Source organism: Antechinus flavipes, chromosome 2 (assembly GCF_016432865.1).
Source record: "Antechinus flavipes isolate AdamAnt ecotype Samford, QLD, Australia chromosome 2, AdamAnt_v2, whole genome shotgun sequence".
NCBI classification, from domain to species: Eukaryota; Metazoa; Chordata; class Mammalia; order Dasyuromorphia; family Dasyuridae; genus Antechinus; species Antechinus flavipes.
Window position 1 is genome coordinate 314,588,956 of NC_067399.1, and position 20,004 is coordinate 314,608,959.

The following is a 20,004-nucleotide window of genomic DNA, read 5'->3' on the forward strand; positions in this document are numbered from 1 at the left end:
TAAAGGTAGAAACTACAAGATGAGGCACATGGACTGGATCCATGGGGTAAGGAAGTGGAATCAAAGATGGCACCAGGTTATAACCCAAGCAGACTAGGAGGATAGCAGTACCATTGCTGGTGGTGGTCCTTCCTTCTTGCAAAAGACCATGGTATCAGGGAGATGATGCGGTGACATGAAAGTGAATTGGATTTAAGTGAGGGAGGGCCGTGCAAGGTCACCTGCCTCACTTTTTCCTCCAGAGCCATCGGGGTCCAGTGGCCAGATAGAGATCAGGGTGCCTGGAGATGGCCCTGGATGTAATGGGAGACCTCGGCCTTTTTAAGCTAAGGTCTTCAACAGGTCTCAGTTTGACTGAGGCAATAACTAACTAATCAGTAATTAAGGCTAAGTAAAAAATGAGGCAGAGAACAACCTCTTTTACCTAGTCACACATACACAAAAATCAATCTGTAGTACCATTAACAGAAATAGAGAAGCCAAGGATAGAGATGGGTTTAAGGAGAATGGTTCACAGCTTTTATTAAGAACCTAAAGGGAAGGACAGGTTTAAGAGGAATAATCGGATCACATTCAAAAAACATTTATTAAGCATTGCTATTTGTGAGACATTGGGCTTGGGTTCTGGGGATATGGAATCAAAATTTTAAAGAATATAAAATGTAAATAGAAAAGTAATACATGATTTTTTGAAGAGAAGCAGAGCCCTTTTCACCAGGAGGATCACAAAATGCTTTTTATAGGAAGTGGCACTTAAGATGAGGATTAAAAGTCATGGATCCTAAGAGATAAAGGGAAGGAAGAATAATATTCTAAGTGTGAGGAATGGTCCGTGCAAAAACATGGAAGTGAGAAGTAGAATGTTGAGCTTCAGGTATAACAAATATGCCAGTTTATTTATAAGAAAAATTTGAAGGGGAATAACTTTTAAATATCCTTGGGAAAGTAAGCTTGAGACAGATTGTAAAAGATTTCAAATACCAAGCTGAATGATTTATATTATTATACAAGGGGCAATAGGGAGCCATTGAAGTCAGTCAAATAGTCACAAACATTTATTAAATGCCTACTATATGACAGATATATATGCTAAGTATTGAAAAATGCAAAAGACATTCCCTTCTCTCTGAAGCAGTTCACAGTGTACTAAAAAAATGACTTTTTAAGGTTTTTAAAGTGCTTTACAAATATTAATTCATTTGATGCTCACAATAACCCAGTAATATAGATGCTATTGTTGTTTTTTCAATCATTTTTCAGTCATGTCCGACTATTCTTGTAACCATTTTCTTTTTTTAATAGCTTTTTATTTTTCAAAATACATGCAAAGACAAATTTCAACATTTACCTTTGCAAAACCTTCTGTTTCAAGTTTTTCTCCTCCCTCCCCTCACTTCCTCCCAAAGATAGCAAGCAATCCAATAAAACTGGATAATACAATTCTTCTAAACACATTTCCATATTCATCATGATGCACAAGAAAAATCAGATCAAAAGAGAAAAAGACACACATACACAAAAAAAAGGTAAAAATACTATGCTTTAATCCATATTTAGTCTCCATAGTCCTCTTTCTGGAGGTGGATGGTACTTTCCTTTACAAGTCTATTGAATTGTCTTGAATCACCTCATTGTCGAGAAGAGTCAAGTTCATCACAGTTGATTATTACATAATCTTGTTGCTATGTACAGTGAGCATGTTGAACTCATTTTCTTGTCAAAGACACAAGAGTGGTTTTTCATTTCCTTCTCTAGTTCATTTTACAGATGAGAAAACTGAGGTAAGCAGGATTAAGTGACTTGCCCAGTGATTTCCTAGTCAAAGACACAATGTAGTTTCCCATTTCCTTCTCTAGCTCATTTCACAGATGAGGAAATTGAGGTAAGCAGGATTAAGTGAGCTGAAGCAGACCACTTTGAGATATTTGCCAAGAAAACCCCAACTGGGGTCATGAAGAGTCAGGTACAACTGAACAATGATGGAGTGGAGATAGCCAAGGAATACCACTAGGACTGGTCTAAGCTGAACTAGGAATGGTGAAGTCTTCTCAGTCAGAAGTCTAGGACTCAGGACTGGGGATAGTGACAAATCAGAGACAGAGAGGGCAGTGAGGGAGCAGCTGCTTGGTAGTATCAGGCAAGGCAAAGGGGCGATATAAAGAGAGAAGAGATCCCAGGACAAAAGCTTCATGAACAGGACCCAGATGACTGATTATTCAGCAAAGCAAACTGGGAAGGAATAGTCAGTCTGGCCAGAAGAGGATTAGTAGAATAATGTCACAAAAACCAGAGAGGAGAAAGTATTTAAAAAGAACATAGTGACCAGAGGTGTCAAGTAGGATGAGAACTGAGAAAAGTCATTGGATTTAGCAGTTAAGAGATTATTGGTTACTCTGGAGAAAGCAATTTCAGTTGAGTGTCGAGGTTGGAAGCCAAATTACAATATGCTGCAAAGTGAATGGGTTAAGAAATAACTGATTCATCAGCTGTGAATGACTTAGTTATTCTCAGCAAAACAATGATCCAAGACAATTCCGAAGGACTTATGATGAAAAATGTTAACATCCCCAGAGAAGAACCAATGGTGTTTAAATACAAATTGAAGCACGTTTTTTATTCTTTACTTTTCTTGGGGTTTTTGTTTATGTTTTCTTCTACAACATGACTATTATGAAAGTGCTTTACATGACTACACATATGTACAACCACTATTGAATTGCTTTTCATCTCAATATAGTAGTGGCCAGGGTGGGGAGAAAGATGGGGGAGTGGAAGAGGGAGGGAAAAGAAAGGAAGAGAATTTGGAACTCAAAGTTTAAAAAATTTATGTTAAAAATTGTTTTACATGTACTGGGGAAAGATAAAATGCTAAATAAATTCAAAAAGAAAAAAGAAAAAACCGATTCAGTTTCAGAAGTGTTGGGTATGTCCAAAAAAGACGATGGATAATCCCTTCAAATCTCTTGCAATGCAACCTGACTTATTGCAAGGGGCAGAAAACTAAAGAATATACACGACCAGCTACAGCTACATATAATGTGCTGTTCAACAATCCTATTAGTCATCCTGTTGACTTATTAGCAGAGTTGCTATTCCAAACCTTTTCCACCCTTCTCAAGTCACGACTCCTACCCATTCCCCTTATTCATAGGCTTCCCCTATCTTAAGAGTAACCTTCCTTTGACTTTACTGTTCCTTCTGGCTATTTCAATGACCCTTCTCACTTTCAGAGTCAAATTTTTCTAAGAAATTGTCCCCTCATATTATTGTCATAGATTAGAAGCTATAAGGTAGTTTCTGTCCTGACAACTCTACTGAAAATACTCTTTCAAAGAATAGCACTGACCTCTTAATCACTATATCTATGCCCATTTCTCAGTGTTCAGGTTCCTTAATCTGAGTACTCCTTGATGTCTCCTTTTTCTTGAAATTCTCTTCTCTTTTGACTTATAGGTCATAGTATTAACTGATTTCCTCCCTAGTTTTCTCACTGCCATCTAAGCACAGGCCCCAAAATACTATATCCTCTTTTCCTACTATGGTTTGTTTCAGTTTTTTCCCTTCAGATTGGCTGACTAAATCATATTGACATTCAAGGAACTCCTAAAAATTCATCCCAGATCACATTAACTCACAGATTCATACACAATGCTCTAGACAAATTGGTTTATTCACCCTATAGCACATTACCTTTTCACATAGAATATCTTCCCCAATTCCTGTCCCATGCACAAATATCTGTCTGGTTGAGCTTATATCCATTCTTCAAAGCCCAGGTCAAGAATCACCTTCCCTAATCATTCTTCAGCTAGAAATGAGTGCTGCCTCATTTGATCTCATTTTTATGGAAATTCTCTTCAATATTATATACCAAATGTAATTTACATGTTCCTTGAGGGTAGGGATAGTCCCAATTTTAGATTTGAATCCCTACAGCCTATCACATTGTCAAATATACAGTAGATACTTAATAAATGTTTGTTGATCAAGTGATTCTTGTTTGTGTCTTTCCATAAAGCTTTTCTCGAGGATCTACCAAATGTACTGGAGGCTTTCCTTTTTCTGAATACTTCAACATTTTATGAGTACCCTGCAATATTTGAACTATCTGTTATGTAGGTGCTATAGTGAATAGGATACTAGACTTAGAGTCAAGAAGACCTGAGTTCAAATTATGCCTCAGACACTTTCTGGCTATGTGACCCTGGACAAATCTTTCAGTCTCTCTTAGTTGCCTCATCTATAAAATGGAGTAATAGGGCTGTATCAATGGGTTGTTGAGAAGATCAAACCAAAAGTGCTATATAAATATTAACCATTATCATTATTATTTCCCTTGTTCTTGATTTATTACCTATTTACTTCCTTTTTTAAAATCATGGATTTTTTATACTACTACTTCTATTCAAGTTGTCTTTGACAGTATATTACAGCCTACTTATAGTCTACTTGTCTATTGTGAGTATTTCCACTGCCCTTTGTATTGCTCATAATTTTGATTCTTCAAAATCAAATGATATTCTGTGATCCATACAATAGCATTCATATAGCATCACCAGAAGACTGGTTTAGTGCCAAAGAACAGCTCATTAAATTACTAAAAGTGGTATGAAATTTCTAAAAACACATCAATCTTTTCCCTTTCTCCTCTTCCAATGGAGATACAGCTCATTGCCCATCTAAAGTGTCCGTCAAAGATATAAGTACAGCTGCCTCCACTGTGGTGTGGAGATGACCCTGAGTTCTTGAAGGCTTTGCCTACAGGCATATGCTCAGCAGATTCTACCAACCTGGAAAAGCTTAACACATGGTCTTAGGAACAGATTGCATCTGCTATCTAACACCAACTCTGAGAAGTACAGAGAAGCTCATCAATCAATCAGTTGCTAAGAATGTATTCAGTACCTACTGTGCGCTAGGCAGCTGGGATAAAAAGACAAAAATGAAATATCACCATCGGGCGATGTATAATTTTGTAAAATTACATTGTATTATAGTTATGATGTTTATGTACATTTCTTATCTCACCTATTAATTTGTTCCATGAACTCTGGGATTTTTACCTCACACTGTATGATATACATGGTACTTAATATATATAGCCAATGAATTAATAAAGAAATAAACATATGCATATATCTATATCTGTTTATACAGCAAGTCTTTGGAGCCTATTTTAATATTTAAATAGCTCCACTGAGGTGAGTACTTCCTCAAAAAGGAAGGAAAAGGAGGAAGAGGATAAAACAAATGCAATTGGAGATCTTCCTTTAGGTCTTTTGATATCACATCAGAACCAAGGAAACATATATATATATATACACACACGGGTCTTCAGAGCCTATTTTAATATTTAAATATATCCACTAAGGTAGGTACTTCCTTGAAAAGTACATATCCTAACCTATTCATATTTTTCATCTTGTTTGACTTTTATCCCCTTTAAGGGAAAAGAAGGAAGAGGGTAAAACAAATGCGACTGGAGATTTTTCTTTGGGTCTTTTGACATCTCATCAGTACCAATGAAACCTTCAGATGGAGTCCATCCGTTAATCCTTTCATAACTGAGCAGTATACCTCCCTTTCTAATTATACATCTCCTAAATGATACTTTTAAGCCATTTTGGCCACCATTTTAAGCCACAGGTCACCACTGATAACATGCTTCCTAACGTGTCCCCCTAGTTGCCCTTTGGATCATTTATGACTTTTATTTCTTAAAGCTTTCCATCTAGCAGGATTCCTAGCCATCCTAGCCATATAGAAGCCTACAGCCATATATCCTATAAAAAAGGAAAAAAATCATAGTGGCTGGTGTGACTGGCTGTGTCAGTGCTTCGGGAGGAAGGTGCACCAGTCCCGCCTCGGCTCCCCAGAAACAGTATTCTTGGCTCTGCCAGCGGGGCTCCAGCACTCCAAGGAGAGGAGGATTTTCCCCACTCAGAGCCGGGAGAAAGCAAGCTGGGCTTTGGCCCTCCGCATGCCCCCTTCAGCGAGCGGGAAGAAGTCGGCCTTCGCTTCCCAAGGCAGTGAAGATGAGGAGGGGAGTCTGGGCCTCCACGCACCAGAGCCGGGCCCAGAGCTCCGGGCCCAGAGCTTCGGGACCATGCATGAGGGGGCTGGATCATCCCCGCCTCAGGATGGGAATTCTCTCCCACATCCTCCAGCTCCCCACCACCAGCCTGTTCTCAAACTTGAGCACCATCTACTGGTCAATGTCGGCGTAGCAGCTGCGTCGCAGGAGCAAGGGCTGACCACCAGGCTCCATGCTGAGCTGGGTGCCCTGCTGGCAGGCGCCAAGTCCGGCTGAGAAGATGGATGGCGCCGCAGGAGACACAGGTCCCAGTCAGACTCGGGTCTATGACTGATACCAGAAAGGAAAAGGGGTGACTTCCTGGGGTAACTGTGCAAGGCTATTTCATGTGCACTTGCTCATTCTCAGGTTGTGCACATCTGTAAACCCACAAACTACTCCTTCTGGGGGTACAGTTCTGTCTGAAGCATGAGTTACCTCAAACGTGACTCAGTTATTCACGGGGTGGCAGATGAGCACAGGCAGTCGGGAGATCTAGGTTCTAAGTTCTGACTACCATTTATTAGCTGTTTAACTTAGGCAAAGGCTCTTTTTTTTTTTTTTTTTAGGTTTATTTTTAAGGCTTATTTATTTAATTATCATTATTTTCCCCAGATACATGTAGAATAATTTTTTTATTGCACCTGTACATTCATTTTTTACATATTTCCATATGAATCATATTAGAAGAGAAAAACAAGAATGGGGAAAAGTAGGAGGGGAAAAAAAACAGGAAAAAAAGGTGAAAATAGCATGTGTTGATCTACATTCAGTCTCCACAGTTCTCCCTCTGGATGTGAATGGCATTTTCCATCCAAAATTTATTGGGATTGCTTTGGATTACTGAATCACTGAGAAGAACCAATTCTATTCTATTATAGTTGCTGACTATACAATCCAGATGTTGCTATGTACAATGTTTTCATGGTTCTGCTTGCTTCACTCAGCATCAGTTCATGAAAATCTTTCCAGGCCTTTCTAAAATCAGCCTGTTCCTCATTTTTTATAGAACAATAATACCTTCACATATCATAACTTATTCAGCCAGTCCCCAACTGGCAAGAATTCTTACTTACTCATGGATAAATCATGGAGACCAGTGGTATCAAACTCAAATAGAAGCTTGAGGCCACTAAGTGGTCCATAAGAACCCTGGAAGGCTGCATATTAACTTAGGAGAACACATTAATACATAGATGTTCTATGGCATTTTATTTCCCAATTACATTTTAGTTTGGTTCTTGGCTTGTGTTTTTGAAATCCCTAGCATAGACTACATGTTATAGCACAATGGAAAGAGAGAGAGTTAGGTGGCTCATGTATAGGGAACTGGGCTTAAATTCAGGAAGACGGGGGTCAAAAACCACCAGACATAACTGAACAGCAATAATGGAAGGAATTATGGATGAGGAAAATTCTAACTTTACTATTTTTTACCTAATGACATCTGGGCAACTAACAACCTTTCTGTCTCAGTTTCTGTGGCAGAACATTTCAAGCCAGTATTAGTCTAATCAACCACAGTTGGACACACTGTAACTTGATTATAACATAGTAATGTCATTGTGGTCCTTTTTGAGAATGAAGGATAACCACTACCATATAAAAATGAAGGGAATGGATTAAATGGCTTCTATGGTCCCCTCCAGTCTTAACTCTATGATGTTGTTCATCTTTGATTTTTGCATTTCACCAATTCTATATTTTAGGGAGTTGTTCTGTTTCCATTTCACCAATTTTGTTTTTCAAATTGTTTTCTTTTTCTATTTTGACAAATCTAATTTTTAAGGAGTGATTTTCTTCCCACAATTTATTTCCTTTTCCAAAGCTCTCATTTCCTTTCCCCATTTCCTTCTAACTCTTTACAAAAAAATCTTTTTTGAATTCTTCCAAGAGAGCCTTTTGAGTTGGAGACTATCTCATATCACCCTTTGAGGCCTCATCTGGAGACATTTTACCTTTAGTGTCCTCAGGGTTTGAAGTCTGTTCTTCCCTGTCTCCACAAAAGCTGTCTATGTTCAGAGCTCTTTTTGCTTTTTTGCTCATTTTTAAAGCTCTAGGTCTGCTCTTAAGGTAAAGGGGAGATTGTCCCAAGCTTCCTCTACAAGTGACAGCAGCTTCACATTGCTGTCAGCTTTCTTCCAGTGCTGGGTGAGTGTATCCAAGTTCCTCATTATGCTGGGATTCAGGGGCTCACTATTTGCCTTCTGAAGTTGATTGGATGTCTCACAGTCAGTCTGCTGATCACAGTCAGTGCTTCTGAACCAGACCAGACTAGCCAATGCTGCTGTATTTGGGGTATGAGCCTCCCCATAGATTTCCCCACCATACAGAAGCCTTTCCTCCCTGATTCCCCTTCTAAAAGACCTCCCTGGCTCTCCCTGCACTGTGCCTGCATTAGGTCACCTCTCCACCTGTCTGACTGAGACAGACCTTTCCTGAAGCTCTTCCAAAATATCTCCGGCTGGAAATTTGTTACACTCCAAATATTTGTGGGTTCTATCACTCCAAACCCCCTTCAGACTTGTTCTGGTATTGGTCTAAGGGAAGCCAGGAAGGGCTTAGATAAAGACCTGTCTACTCCCCTCCCCCCATCTGTCATTTTTGAAAAGGACCGAGGACATCACAGGTGATATCCTGACTTGTGTGTACACTACATTTATGTGAGATAGAATTGCACAAAGTTGTAGCCTCCATCTCTCTTCCTGAGCCATAGAAGTCCAGTGGCAGGACGAAAGTCATGGCGACTTGCGATGGCCCAAGATCAGTAGATGACCGTGGCATCTTCAATGGCTGACCAAACTCTAAGCGCGCCACAGAGCCTACTTCAGCTGTCTGCTACTATGCACTACAAGGAAGCCTGTAGTGTTCAGGGTAGGCTCCCTGAAGCAAGTGGGGTTTCAGCTGGGTCTTGAAGAATAGGTAGAATTCTGACAGATGGAAGGGCAGAAGGAATATAATATGTGGAGGCAAAGCATAGAAATGGAAATGTTTTAAGATCTGCACAGAGTAGAAGAGACTAAAAGAAAGAATTACTCCTTGTCAGGATTAGGAAATGCCTAAGCCTGGGGTAGTGGAATAAGCAACGGATGTGGGTCCATTACTCTGGGCCTAGTAGTATCCAAGGCACTCAGGTAAGATTCTCTGAGGGCTGGATCAGAGCAATTGTTTCTGTCAGAAGCAGCCCAAGAGGCTCATAGGATGTTAAAACTTGAAGAGACTTTAAATATCATCTTGTACAACTTTTCATTTTCTAGAAGGAAAGGAAGCCCAAAGATGTTAAATTATTTGTTCAAAAATCATACAAGTAGTTGGCAAAGCCAAATATAGAACTTGTTTTCTGATTTCTAGCACATAACAGATTATCTCTCTTTCCCCAAATTAAGCCTATAAATCTTTGCTCTCAAGCACTCAAGAGGCAGCATCCATTCTACATACCTTCTCCTTCCCTCTCCTTCATTCTAGAGGTTCAAGCTTCCAAATGGAATCACACCAAATGTAGTAAATTATGAACCTCAATTCCCCTAGAGGATAAGAGTCTCATCCCTTATCCAACTTGAATCAATTTTTGACTTTCCTGGGAAGCACAAAAATCTTGGAGGCAAATCCTGAACATTCCTAAGTCAACATAGACCAAATCAAATAAGAAGAGCACAGGTAGAAATGGCCCTGTTCTGTCAGCATCTCACTCTGTGGTACTGTTAACTCATGGGATACAGTTTCAAAGCCAAAATAAGGCAGTTGCCCCAACCTTGCCATTTCAGACAGTGGTGCGAAGGGGAGGACTCTGTTTCTAGAAATAGGATAGTGATGCAAATCAGCCTTCAGCTCTTTCCTTAATGTACATGAAATTGTATCCTACTAACATAGAATCACAGAATCTAAGATTTGGAAGGGAACCTTATAGGTCATTTAGTCTAATCCTCAAGGGAAACAAATTCATTTTAATCCTTCTAAAAAGGTAGTCATCTAAACCATTCTAAAAGACCTAATATTTTACTGCTTCCTAAAAAATGATGTGCTAAAGCAGAAAAAAATAGTGGGAAGGAAGAAGAAAGGAAGAAAAGAAGGGAGGGAGGAAAGGAAGAAGGGAAGAAAGATGGAGGAAGGAAGGAAAGAAAGAAAAGGAAAGGAAAGGAAAGAGGAAGAAAGGAAGGAGAAAAATTAAGGAAGAAAAGAAGGAAGGGATGGAAAAGAGGAAGGGAGGGAAGGATAAAAAGAATGGAGAGCAGGAGGGAGGAGGAATATATGGAAGAAAGGAAGGGAGAAAGGAAAAATATTTGTTATATACTTATATGTGCTAAGCAGTATTCTAAGCTCCAGGGTTATAAATAGAAGCAAATAACAAAGAGTTCCTGTCTTAAAAGAGCAGCCATTCTAAACAGGAGAAGACCATACATACAGAATAACTATAGATGGTAAAGGCAGGGTTGGCCAACGGCAACCATGTATCATGGTATCCTGGTTTCTGGGCACGGTAAGAGAAAAGCCCATCTTGTGCTTTCCCAGAGTTCCAAGGACAGGAGGCCCAAATTCTGGTGGGAGGTGAAGGAGAGTCAGAGTGGTTTCTGCCTAATTTAAAGTTGCCTGGAGAATGCCATGAAGTAATGGAATACTTGGGTTCAGAAACCAATCCCTGATACTGTATAATCCCAGGTAAATCATTCAGGTTCTACTAGCCTCAGTTTCCTCATCTGTAAAATAAGAAAATTGGATTCTATGGCCTCTAAGGTCCAAATCCAAATCTAAGAACTGTTGAGCCAAGCTAGTCCATTTTATTTTTGGACAGTTTTAATTGTTAGGAATTATTTTCTGGTATTGATTTGTTTCTTATATCTAGAATCTATCCTATTATAGCTTCCACTCATGAGCCCAATTTCTGATCTCTGGGTTCAAGCAGAATTAAATCCCTATTGCATATGGCTAACATGGTCCTTAAGATCAGGAATTAAATCATAGATTTAAAGTTGGAAGGTGGAGCAGCTAGAGGGCTCAGTAGATAGAGCACCAGCCCTGAAACCAGGAGGATTTCAGTTCAAATCCAGCCTCAGACCCTTCATATTTTCGAGCTATGTGACCCTGGTCAAGTCACATATCCCCAGTTGCCTCTGAAAAGAAACCACATAAATAAATAAATAAAGTTGGAAGGAACTTTAAAGACCACCAAGTCCAAACCCTTCATTTTACAGATGAGGAAACTGAGGCAGAGCAGTCACATGCCTTGGCCTAGATCACAGAGCTAAATGTCTGAGCAGGATATTTGAACTCAAGTCTTCCTGACTCACAGTCTAGAGCCTATTCCATACCACTTCCCTATATCAGATCAGGTTCTTGCTACAGAACCCCATATCAGGTTAATGCAGGTATGAGACTTCCTGGGGGGGGGGGGGTAGCACTCCAAATGTATAATTAATGATGAGAAGAATTCACCAGAAAGGCAGCTCTGGTAGAGAACTGCTGGAGGAGGGAGGAGGAGACACAAACATCTTTGTCCCCCGCCCTGACACCCCCATGTTCACCTACCCAGCTTCCCACATAGCCCCTTTCACCTCCCCTCCACCCACAGACTAAGAAAATGTCACCCAATCCAACCCACCCAGGCAAAGTGTGTCAGCAGGAAACATGTCATCTCCCTAGGGTGGAGGAGAAGAAAAAAACATCTTTGGGGAGACAGGGAAGAAGGGAGCATGTAACTGGAGGGAAGGTGGGGCCCAGGAAGAGGGAGTCAGGGTGCCAGGGATCCATCCAGAGGAAGGGAGAGTCTTTGGGGACTTCTGCAGGGACCCCATCCCCTCCCAGGTCTGAGACAGACTTTGATGTCTACTGAGACAGGACACTAGGAGTGCTAGCTGGTCAGACAGAACCTGTGAGAGAGACTGGCAAAAGGAGGGACAGGATGATGAAGACAAGGCGTCCCTAAACAGACAGCCTGGATTCAGTGTCCTTTTACAATGTCAAATTCCCTAGCATGAAGAGAGAGAGAGCAGCACAACCCAGCTGGAGGAAGGCCTGATTTCCCCTCTGACCAGTCCCATTTGCAGGCCCTCAGAGATGTGGGCTGCATTCTCGCCTAGCTTGAAGGAATCTTCCATTTTCAAATGCCTTCCTCCCTGTTTTTCGCAGCCCCTCTTCTGGAAACAAAGCAGCAAAGACTAGTGGAAAAGGGTTAATCTCTTTTTTCCCTTCTCTTCTTCTCTCTCTCCCTCACACCCACCCCTACTGTGCTGCCACATGTGAGCAGAGACACGATTTACACTGTTATTAAAGTGATTTATTTAGTTTTAATTTGGGGGTGAAATTGGTTCTGCTGGAAACAGAAGGCTGACAGGCTTGGCAGGAGGCAGAGCAGTTCGTGGGCAGGCGCTGCGCCAATCCCCTCCCCTCCGCCTGTGACCCCCTGTTCCTGACCCCCATCTTCCTGACCTACATCCAGCCCTAAGTCTTCTCCTCCCCTCTCTTTCTCTTTCCCAAGCCATCTCAGTTTAGGCAAACTTACCCTAGAAAAAGGAAGGTCAGAGGGCCAATCCAGCTTACCTCTCGATCTGGATCTCTCAAATTTCAGAAGCAACAAGTTTAACCGTCTCATACACCCCAAATCTCTCCAGGCCACAACAACACCATTATCTCAAGACCAGCTCTGTGTGGACCTGAGGCGTGAAGGTCGGCCTCAGACAGTCCTAGCCCCCTCCCCCTGTTCCAGGCCCTGTCACGAGCCTCCGGTCCGTACCTCTTTGCCCAGGTCCTCCCGAATCACCTGCTGGATCTCCTGCATGCTGCTTTGCGGGGCATGGCTGTGCAGGACCTTCAAGGTACTTGTATATTCCTCAGGCAGCAGATAGTCCAGGGCCCCGAGGTGCTGGCCCACCTTGATGAAGGTGCCTCTGTTGGCACAGCAGAGCTCTCGAAGGCGCTCAGCTGAGCGACGGTGGACCTGCCAGGAGACAAGCCCAAGTTAAAGACCACAGAGTACAAGCTTCTGAAGTTATTTCTATGGCACCATAGTAGAAAGAGTCCTGGATTCTAGTCAATCAGTCAGTCAGTGAACAAGCATTTATTAAGCACCTCCTGTGTGTTGGGCACTAGAATCTAAATCTAAGATCAGTCACTTGCTACTTGTCTGACTGTGGCCAAATGCCTTAAATTCTCTGGGCTTCAGTTTCTTCAAATAAAATTGGGCGGGGGGGGAGGGAGAAGAATTGGAATTCTAGATCTAAAGCTATGATCTTACAAGATATTTCCCTCTGCTATAAGTAGAGGTCTAAATAGCAATAGCCCTCAAAGGAGAGATATGAGGCATTCTCATATTTCTGGTTCTCTGTCCTGAGAACTCTGGCTCTTCTCTCCTTATTCCTAGATGCTCAGAATCTACATGTCTGACCAACAACTGGTTCCATACGTAGTCTCATATTCAGATTTTCCACATCAAAATGTAACTGCCAAGAGCCAAGGTGACAACTAGCTAATCTGATAAAGCAATTACTCCTAGTTTATTAATAGCTACTAATGAGCTGATTTTTAAATAAACAACAGAACCATCTGATAACCAAAGGAATGATGCCAATGGTGGAAATTTCAAGTATTAAATTAGTTGTAGGCCAGGCAGTTATTTGGGGGAAATGATTTTTATTCTGTTTACTACTAGGGTTGGCTATATGTATTTTATTTCTGTACCATGTACCTGCAACCAACTAAGGTTTTCAAAACTTTATAATTATATTTTGCTATTGAAGAGCTAAGAAATGTCAATATACATATAAACATAGAATACAAAAGATCACTGGAGTGTTATTGGGGAGGGGGGACTAGAAGTCCCTTATATAAATAAACTCAAGCCCAAAACTATATATTGAGTGTCAACTATGTACAAGACACTATACTGAAAATTATGGAGGATAAAAAGAGAAGACACAGTTCTTGCTCCTAAAGAGCTTACAATCTATGGCATAGAAGGAAGAAGGGGAAAAGAGTCACAATCTATGAAATAATCCATAATTATGGAGGATAAAAAGAAAAGACACAGTTCTTGCTCCTAAAGAGGTTACAATCTATGGTATAGAAGGAAGAAGGAGAAAAGAGTCACAATCTATGAAACAACAGTGATTTCAGTCATGTCTGACTTTTTGGAGTTTTCTTGGCAAAGATACTAGAGTGCTTTTGTCATTTCCTTCTCCAGCTCATTTTACAGATGAGGAACTGAGGAAAAAGGATTAAGCATCCAGGGTCACATAGCTAGTCAGTGTCTAAGGACAGATTTGAACTCGGGAAGATGAGTCTTCCAGACTTCAGGCCTGAAACTCTATCTACTGAACCACCTGTGAAACAAATAATATAAAATTTTAATACCAGTTCAAGACAATCAAAGAGATATCTCACAGAAGCATATATTTAATGTTAAACGAGAGATAGAGATAAATATGTTGAGTTCGAAAGCAAGAGAGATCACCTCACATTGCAGCAGTCAAGAAAGTCCTTCATGGAGGAGGTCTTTCCATACTCTCTTCAGAGGAAACAATTCCATAGGATATCCTAGTAATATGTGAGCTCCCTGAGGGTATCTATTATAAGACCAGTGCCTAGCAGAGTGACCCATGCTTTGAAAATGCTTGTGAAAGTGACTACACCGCGGTCCAAAGAATGCCATGCCTTTCTATATTCAGATGTCAGGTCAATTATGGCTCAACTCCACATGGGCAGGTCTAGAGTTGCAGTCATTGTTGTTCATCCTTTGTTTTCAGAGGACCAAGGACATCATGGGAATATCTTGGCTTGCACATGAACTGGATTTAAATGAGGCAGAGTTGCACAGAGTTGTCAGCCTCACTTTTTCTTCCAGTCATCAAAGTCCAGCGGCAAGACAATGTGTGAAGACTTCCTCAGGCAGAACAGGCAGATGGGAAGCTGGCAGTCACTAAGACTGCCTATAAGGCAGTCAACGAAAAAGGAATGAATCGTTAACTGATTGGTTTGGAAATGGAAAGGACATAGTCTCTCATTTCACAGATGAAGAAATTGAAACTTGGATCAAATAAGTTATTATCTGTAAAATCTGCAGAAAGGGAAGAATTTATGCCTAAAGATCTAGAGAATATTATGAAATGAAAAACATAATTTTCATTATATTAAATTAGAAAGGTTTTGCACAAACAAAACCAATGCAGCTAAGATTAGAAGGGAAGCAGAAAACTAGGAAAAAAATTTTATAGTCAGTGTTTCTGATAAAGTCCTCATTTCTAAAATATACAGAGAATTGAGTAAACCTTAGAAGAATATAAACCATTCCCCAATTGATAAATGGTCAAAGGATATGAACAATTTTCAGATGAAGAAATTAAAGTCATTTCTTGTCATATGAAAAAATGCTCTAAGTTACTATTGATTAGAGAAATGAAAATTAAGATAACTCTGAGGCACTACTTTCACACTTCTTAGATTGCTAAGATGACAGGAAAAGATAATGATGAATGTTGGAGGGGATGTAGGGAAAACTAGGGCACTCATGTATTGTTGAAATTGTGAAATGATCCAACCATTCTGGAGAGTAATTTGGAACTATGTCCAAAGGACTATAAAACTGTCTATATTTTTTGATCCAGCAGTGTCTCTACTGGGTTTGTATCCCAAAGAGATCGTAAAAGAGGTAAAAGAACATACATGTGCAAAAATATTTGTGGCAGCCCTTTCTGTAGTGGCAAGGAACTGGAAAGTTAGGGGTTGTCCATCAGTTGGGAAATGGCTGAATAAGTTGTGGTATATGAAGAGAATGGAATATTACTGTTCTATAAGAAATGATGAGCAGGCTGATTTCAGAAATGCCTAAGAAACACTTATAAAAACTGACGCTAAGTAATGTGAGCAAAACCAAGAAAACATTATACACAATAATAACAAGTCATGTGATGATTAGTCGTGATGGACTTGGCTCTTGTTAAAAATGCAGTGATTCAAAGTAATTCCAATAGACTTGTGATGGAAAGTGCCATCCCCATTTAGAAAGATAACTATGGAGAGTGAATGTGGATCAAAGCATAGTATTTTCACCTATTTTTGCTGATGCTGGTTGTTTGCTTGTGTTTTCCCTCATCTGTCCCCTTTTAATCAGATTTTTCTTAAGCAGCATGATGAATATGGAAATATGTTTAGAAGAATAGCACATGTTCTACCTATATTAGATAGCTTGCCATCTTAAGGATGGGGGAGAGGGGAAAAGAGAGAGAAAAATTTGAAACACAGTTTTTGCAAAGGTGAATGTTGAAAACTACCTTTGCATGCATTTGGAAAAATAAGGCACTATTAAAAATAAAAATTTTAAAAAGAGATAATAGCTGTAAATATTGGAACAAAGGATATTTGTATATTTGTAAATGGCTAAATATAGTGTCTGATCCATAAAGGACATTTAATAAATTCTCCATTCCCTTCTTTCCTTATATTAGCAAATAAGCAGAAGCAGAATTTAAAGCCAGGGCCTTTGACTCCAAAAACAGTTCTCTTCCCACTGTACCCCATTGTCCCTATCTACTACCCTGTACCTTGGAACCCAAAGTACCCAAACGGGGTAATATAGCTGGGAAGAGAAAGGTTAGGCCTTTAATCAATATTTGCAAAACAGAATTCAAGGTTGAGAATTTGTGTTATATTCTGTAAGTAAGTGTGGACTTTTAAAATTCCCTCTCTGGCTCAGCCTACCTTTCCGGACCATAATGCTCTCTCTAGATGCGCTTGTCTCTCAGATATACCATCCCACCCTCTCTCTCCATGTCTGTTTACGGGCTATCCCCCACATGCCTAGAATGCACTCCCTCCCAAGCCCAGCCTCTCAGAATCCCTTGCTCCTTCCCAAGCTCAACTCAACTGCCAATTCCTGACCAAGACCCTTGCTGATCCTCACAATAGTTCTCCCCGAGCCCGCTAGATTTATTAGATGAGCACGGGCTGTTTATCGAGAATAAAGACGGCTTTGTTTTTGTCTTTGCATACCCGGTACCTAACCCAGGAGTCATTTAATAAATGCCTGATGGTGCAGAAGCATCCCAAGCCAACTAAGGTTCTCCACAAAGAGGGAAAGAAAATCATCCTTCTGTAGTCAGCTGAGAGAAGGAGAAAGCCCATTCTTCACACCTGCACCTGGCCGAGCATCGCAGCACACAAAGCTCAGGCCATCACGGGTAAATAGCTTTTATGCAGCTCGGATAAATGTTCTCAACACTGCGGCACCGCGGAGGAGAAATGCACCATTCCCAGCCCAGAGAAAAAGCAAAGCCCCGGGAAGGGGCCCTCACAGGCCCCTACAAGGCATCTATGGTAGAAGGAGCAGCGTGGTTCCTTCCTGCAGGAAGGTCGGCACGTGGCCCTGCACGGAGACCCAGAACCAAGTCATCTCCCCTGTCGTCTGAAAGGCAAGAGAGGCAGCGTGGAATAGGAGGAAGGAGCCAGGCTCAAATACCTTCCCAGGAGCATATCATCTGATGGAATCATAAGCACTTTCAGCAAGAGAGAAAAACAACATGCCTGAAGGCCAAAAGGGAGGTTGAATGAAGGGGGGATAAGGGCTGGTGAGGAGGCAGAACTGCTCTGCCCATCGGTTTGGAAAGGTCTTACCCCAGACCCCTCTTACTCAAGGTTTCCAAATCCCTCCGGAGTCCTACTCACAAAAGTTAAGAGAAAAGGAGACAACTGGAGTGCTCTCTGTTCCCTTTCCCTGCTTACCACAGCAGAGTTCCTGGGTGGGACTGACCAGTAAGACAAGGTAACAGTGGTCTCTGACATACAGAAACCCTCTCTGATTACATTAGTTGTATGACTTCCATATGGCTTAGAATAGTAGCTATCTAAGGACCTTTGAAGATAAATACATTTCACTGAAATCTTCCAAAGCATATATGAAAATAAAAGATGTTAAAAGAAAAAAAGCAAAGTAGAATACACCTTCCTCCTTATCCCATCCTCCCAGAAAAATAAAGGGAGAAAGTTGAGACTTGTGAATGATTATAAGTTGGTAAACTGAGGTTAGGTTCTGATTGCTTAGCTGTAACCCAAAGGATATGAACACTGACCTTAACATAATGATGTTCACATTGAGGGGCTATATTTATACCCACACACTAATCCAATGTCCGGCCCAGTCTGGCCCACAGACATGGAGACAGAGGATGGAATGGGATATTTGAGACAAGCCAGATTGATAATGGCAAGGGTTTCATTCTCATAAAACTAGCAACTGTGAAAGCAGGTGACTGTGGCTGGCTTCCATAGCATGAATGGATGAATGAAATAAAGCATTTATTAAGTGCTTACTATGTACAAAACACATATTTATGCTATCAATAGAAAAATACCACAATCCTTGCTCTCAAGGATCTCACATTCTAATTCTTCTCTATTAGAGAATTCAAGTAAGATGGAAAAATCTCATGATCTTTAAGGTATAATGGCAAAGTAGATGTTAATGCCTCTTTAGTGTTTTTTCCATTCATGGCACAGTGGATAGAGTACCTGGTCTGAAGTCAGGAAGACTTTTGAGTTCAAATTCAGCTTTGCAATTCTGGGCAAGTCATTTAATCCATCTTTCTCAGTTTCCTCAACTGTAAAATGGGGACAAGAATAATACCTTCTCCCAGGGTTATTGTAAGGATGGTTGATACTTGTAAAACTCTTGATAGTTTCTGAAACACCGTAAGAACTTGAATGCTTGTTTCCTTTCTTCCTTTTGACAGTGCTAAAGTGGCAAGAACTTTCTTTTCTGGGTCATGAGTATCTGTGTCTACAGGAGCCATGGCCAGGTCACATCTCTACAGGGGCTGCTTCCCAGGCTGACGGCTGAGGGCACTGGGCTGGAAGCATTATCATTCTTAATAAGAGGCAAATTTTTGTTTAAAATGGAACCTAGTCAATAATCTAAAACCAACTTCTCAATGTGAATTTTCACACTGCATGCACCAAAACCAAGAATTTTGTTTAGAGCCAAAGTTCAGAAATTGCAAAGAAACAAACCCATTTAGGTTTGATATAAGGAAAAACTGCTCAATAATGAGAGCTATTCAAAAATGGAATGCAATTCCTCAAGAAACAGTGAACTCCCCCTCACTGGAAGTCTTTAACTCAAAGCTGCATGGCTACTTGTTGGAGATGGTGTAAAGGGGATTTTTTTTTCAGGTATGAATTGGACTAGCTGACTTTTGAAGGCCTGTCTAGCTGAGATTCTGAGAAGTATTGGGCACTGGGTGTATACATGGCACTGTTTAGTCTGTTTATTAGGGTAATCAATCAGTCAATCAAGGAAGCTTTTTTGAGCCCCACAATAAGACATGCTTCCTGCCTATAGTCTGGTAGGGGAGACATTTGAAAAGAAAACAAACACACAAAAGTTAAGTGGCAAGTGAGTTAATACAATCAGAAGGGTAGAGAAGAACTGGATTGGTCAGGGAATTACAGGGTCAGATTTGGAGGTAAAAGGGGACCATGGGGAAGCTAGGAATAATTAGGTAATTTAACCAGGGATTCAGAGTTGGGATTCAAATCCAGGGCCCCTGATTCCAAATCCAGTACATTTCTAAAAAAACAACAACACACAACTGAAGATTAGTACTGAAAGCTCTTCAGAGAAATCGGCGTTCTCATCCCCTCCCTGTGTTTTGTCCTGTCCATCTACTGTAGAATGCAATCACAACAGGCAGATTACATGTATAATTATTATGTTCTGCCCTACACCTAGCAAATTGTTGGTACTCAATAGCTATTATTACATGAACTCACTCCTACCATCCACCCACTCGAGTTCTCTCCCCCCAGCTCACTACTCAGCACACAACCACCCAGTTCACTAGCCCGCCTTGAAACCTACCTTCAGCCTTTTGCTTGGTCAGCCTCTGTCTGGATGGAATCCGCTACTGGTGTGGGAGCCCACAGCCTTCCCTAAGCCCGGGCCAGCCTAA

The 20,004-nt window shown here is 40.8% G+C and overlaps 1 protein-coding gene across 7 annotated transcripts in view; it reads right to left on the reverse strand.

Annotated features, from left to right (window-relative positions):
• The window catches only part of ADCK1 (aarF domain containing kinase 1), a 192,523-nt gene that overhangs the window by 90,741 nt on the left and 81,778 nt on the right, over positions 1-20,004 (reverse strand). For all 7 annotated transcript variants that reach the window (XM_051977503.1, XM_051977505.1, XM_051977504.1 and 4 more), the window contains one exon: positions 12,801-13,004. In XM_051977503.1, coding sequence (XP_051833463.1) covers positions 12,801-13,004 — 204 coding nt within the window. The remainder of the gene's footprint in view (positions 1-12,800; positions 13,005-20,004) is intronic.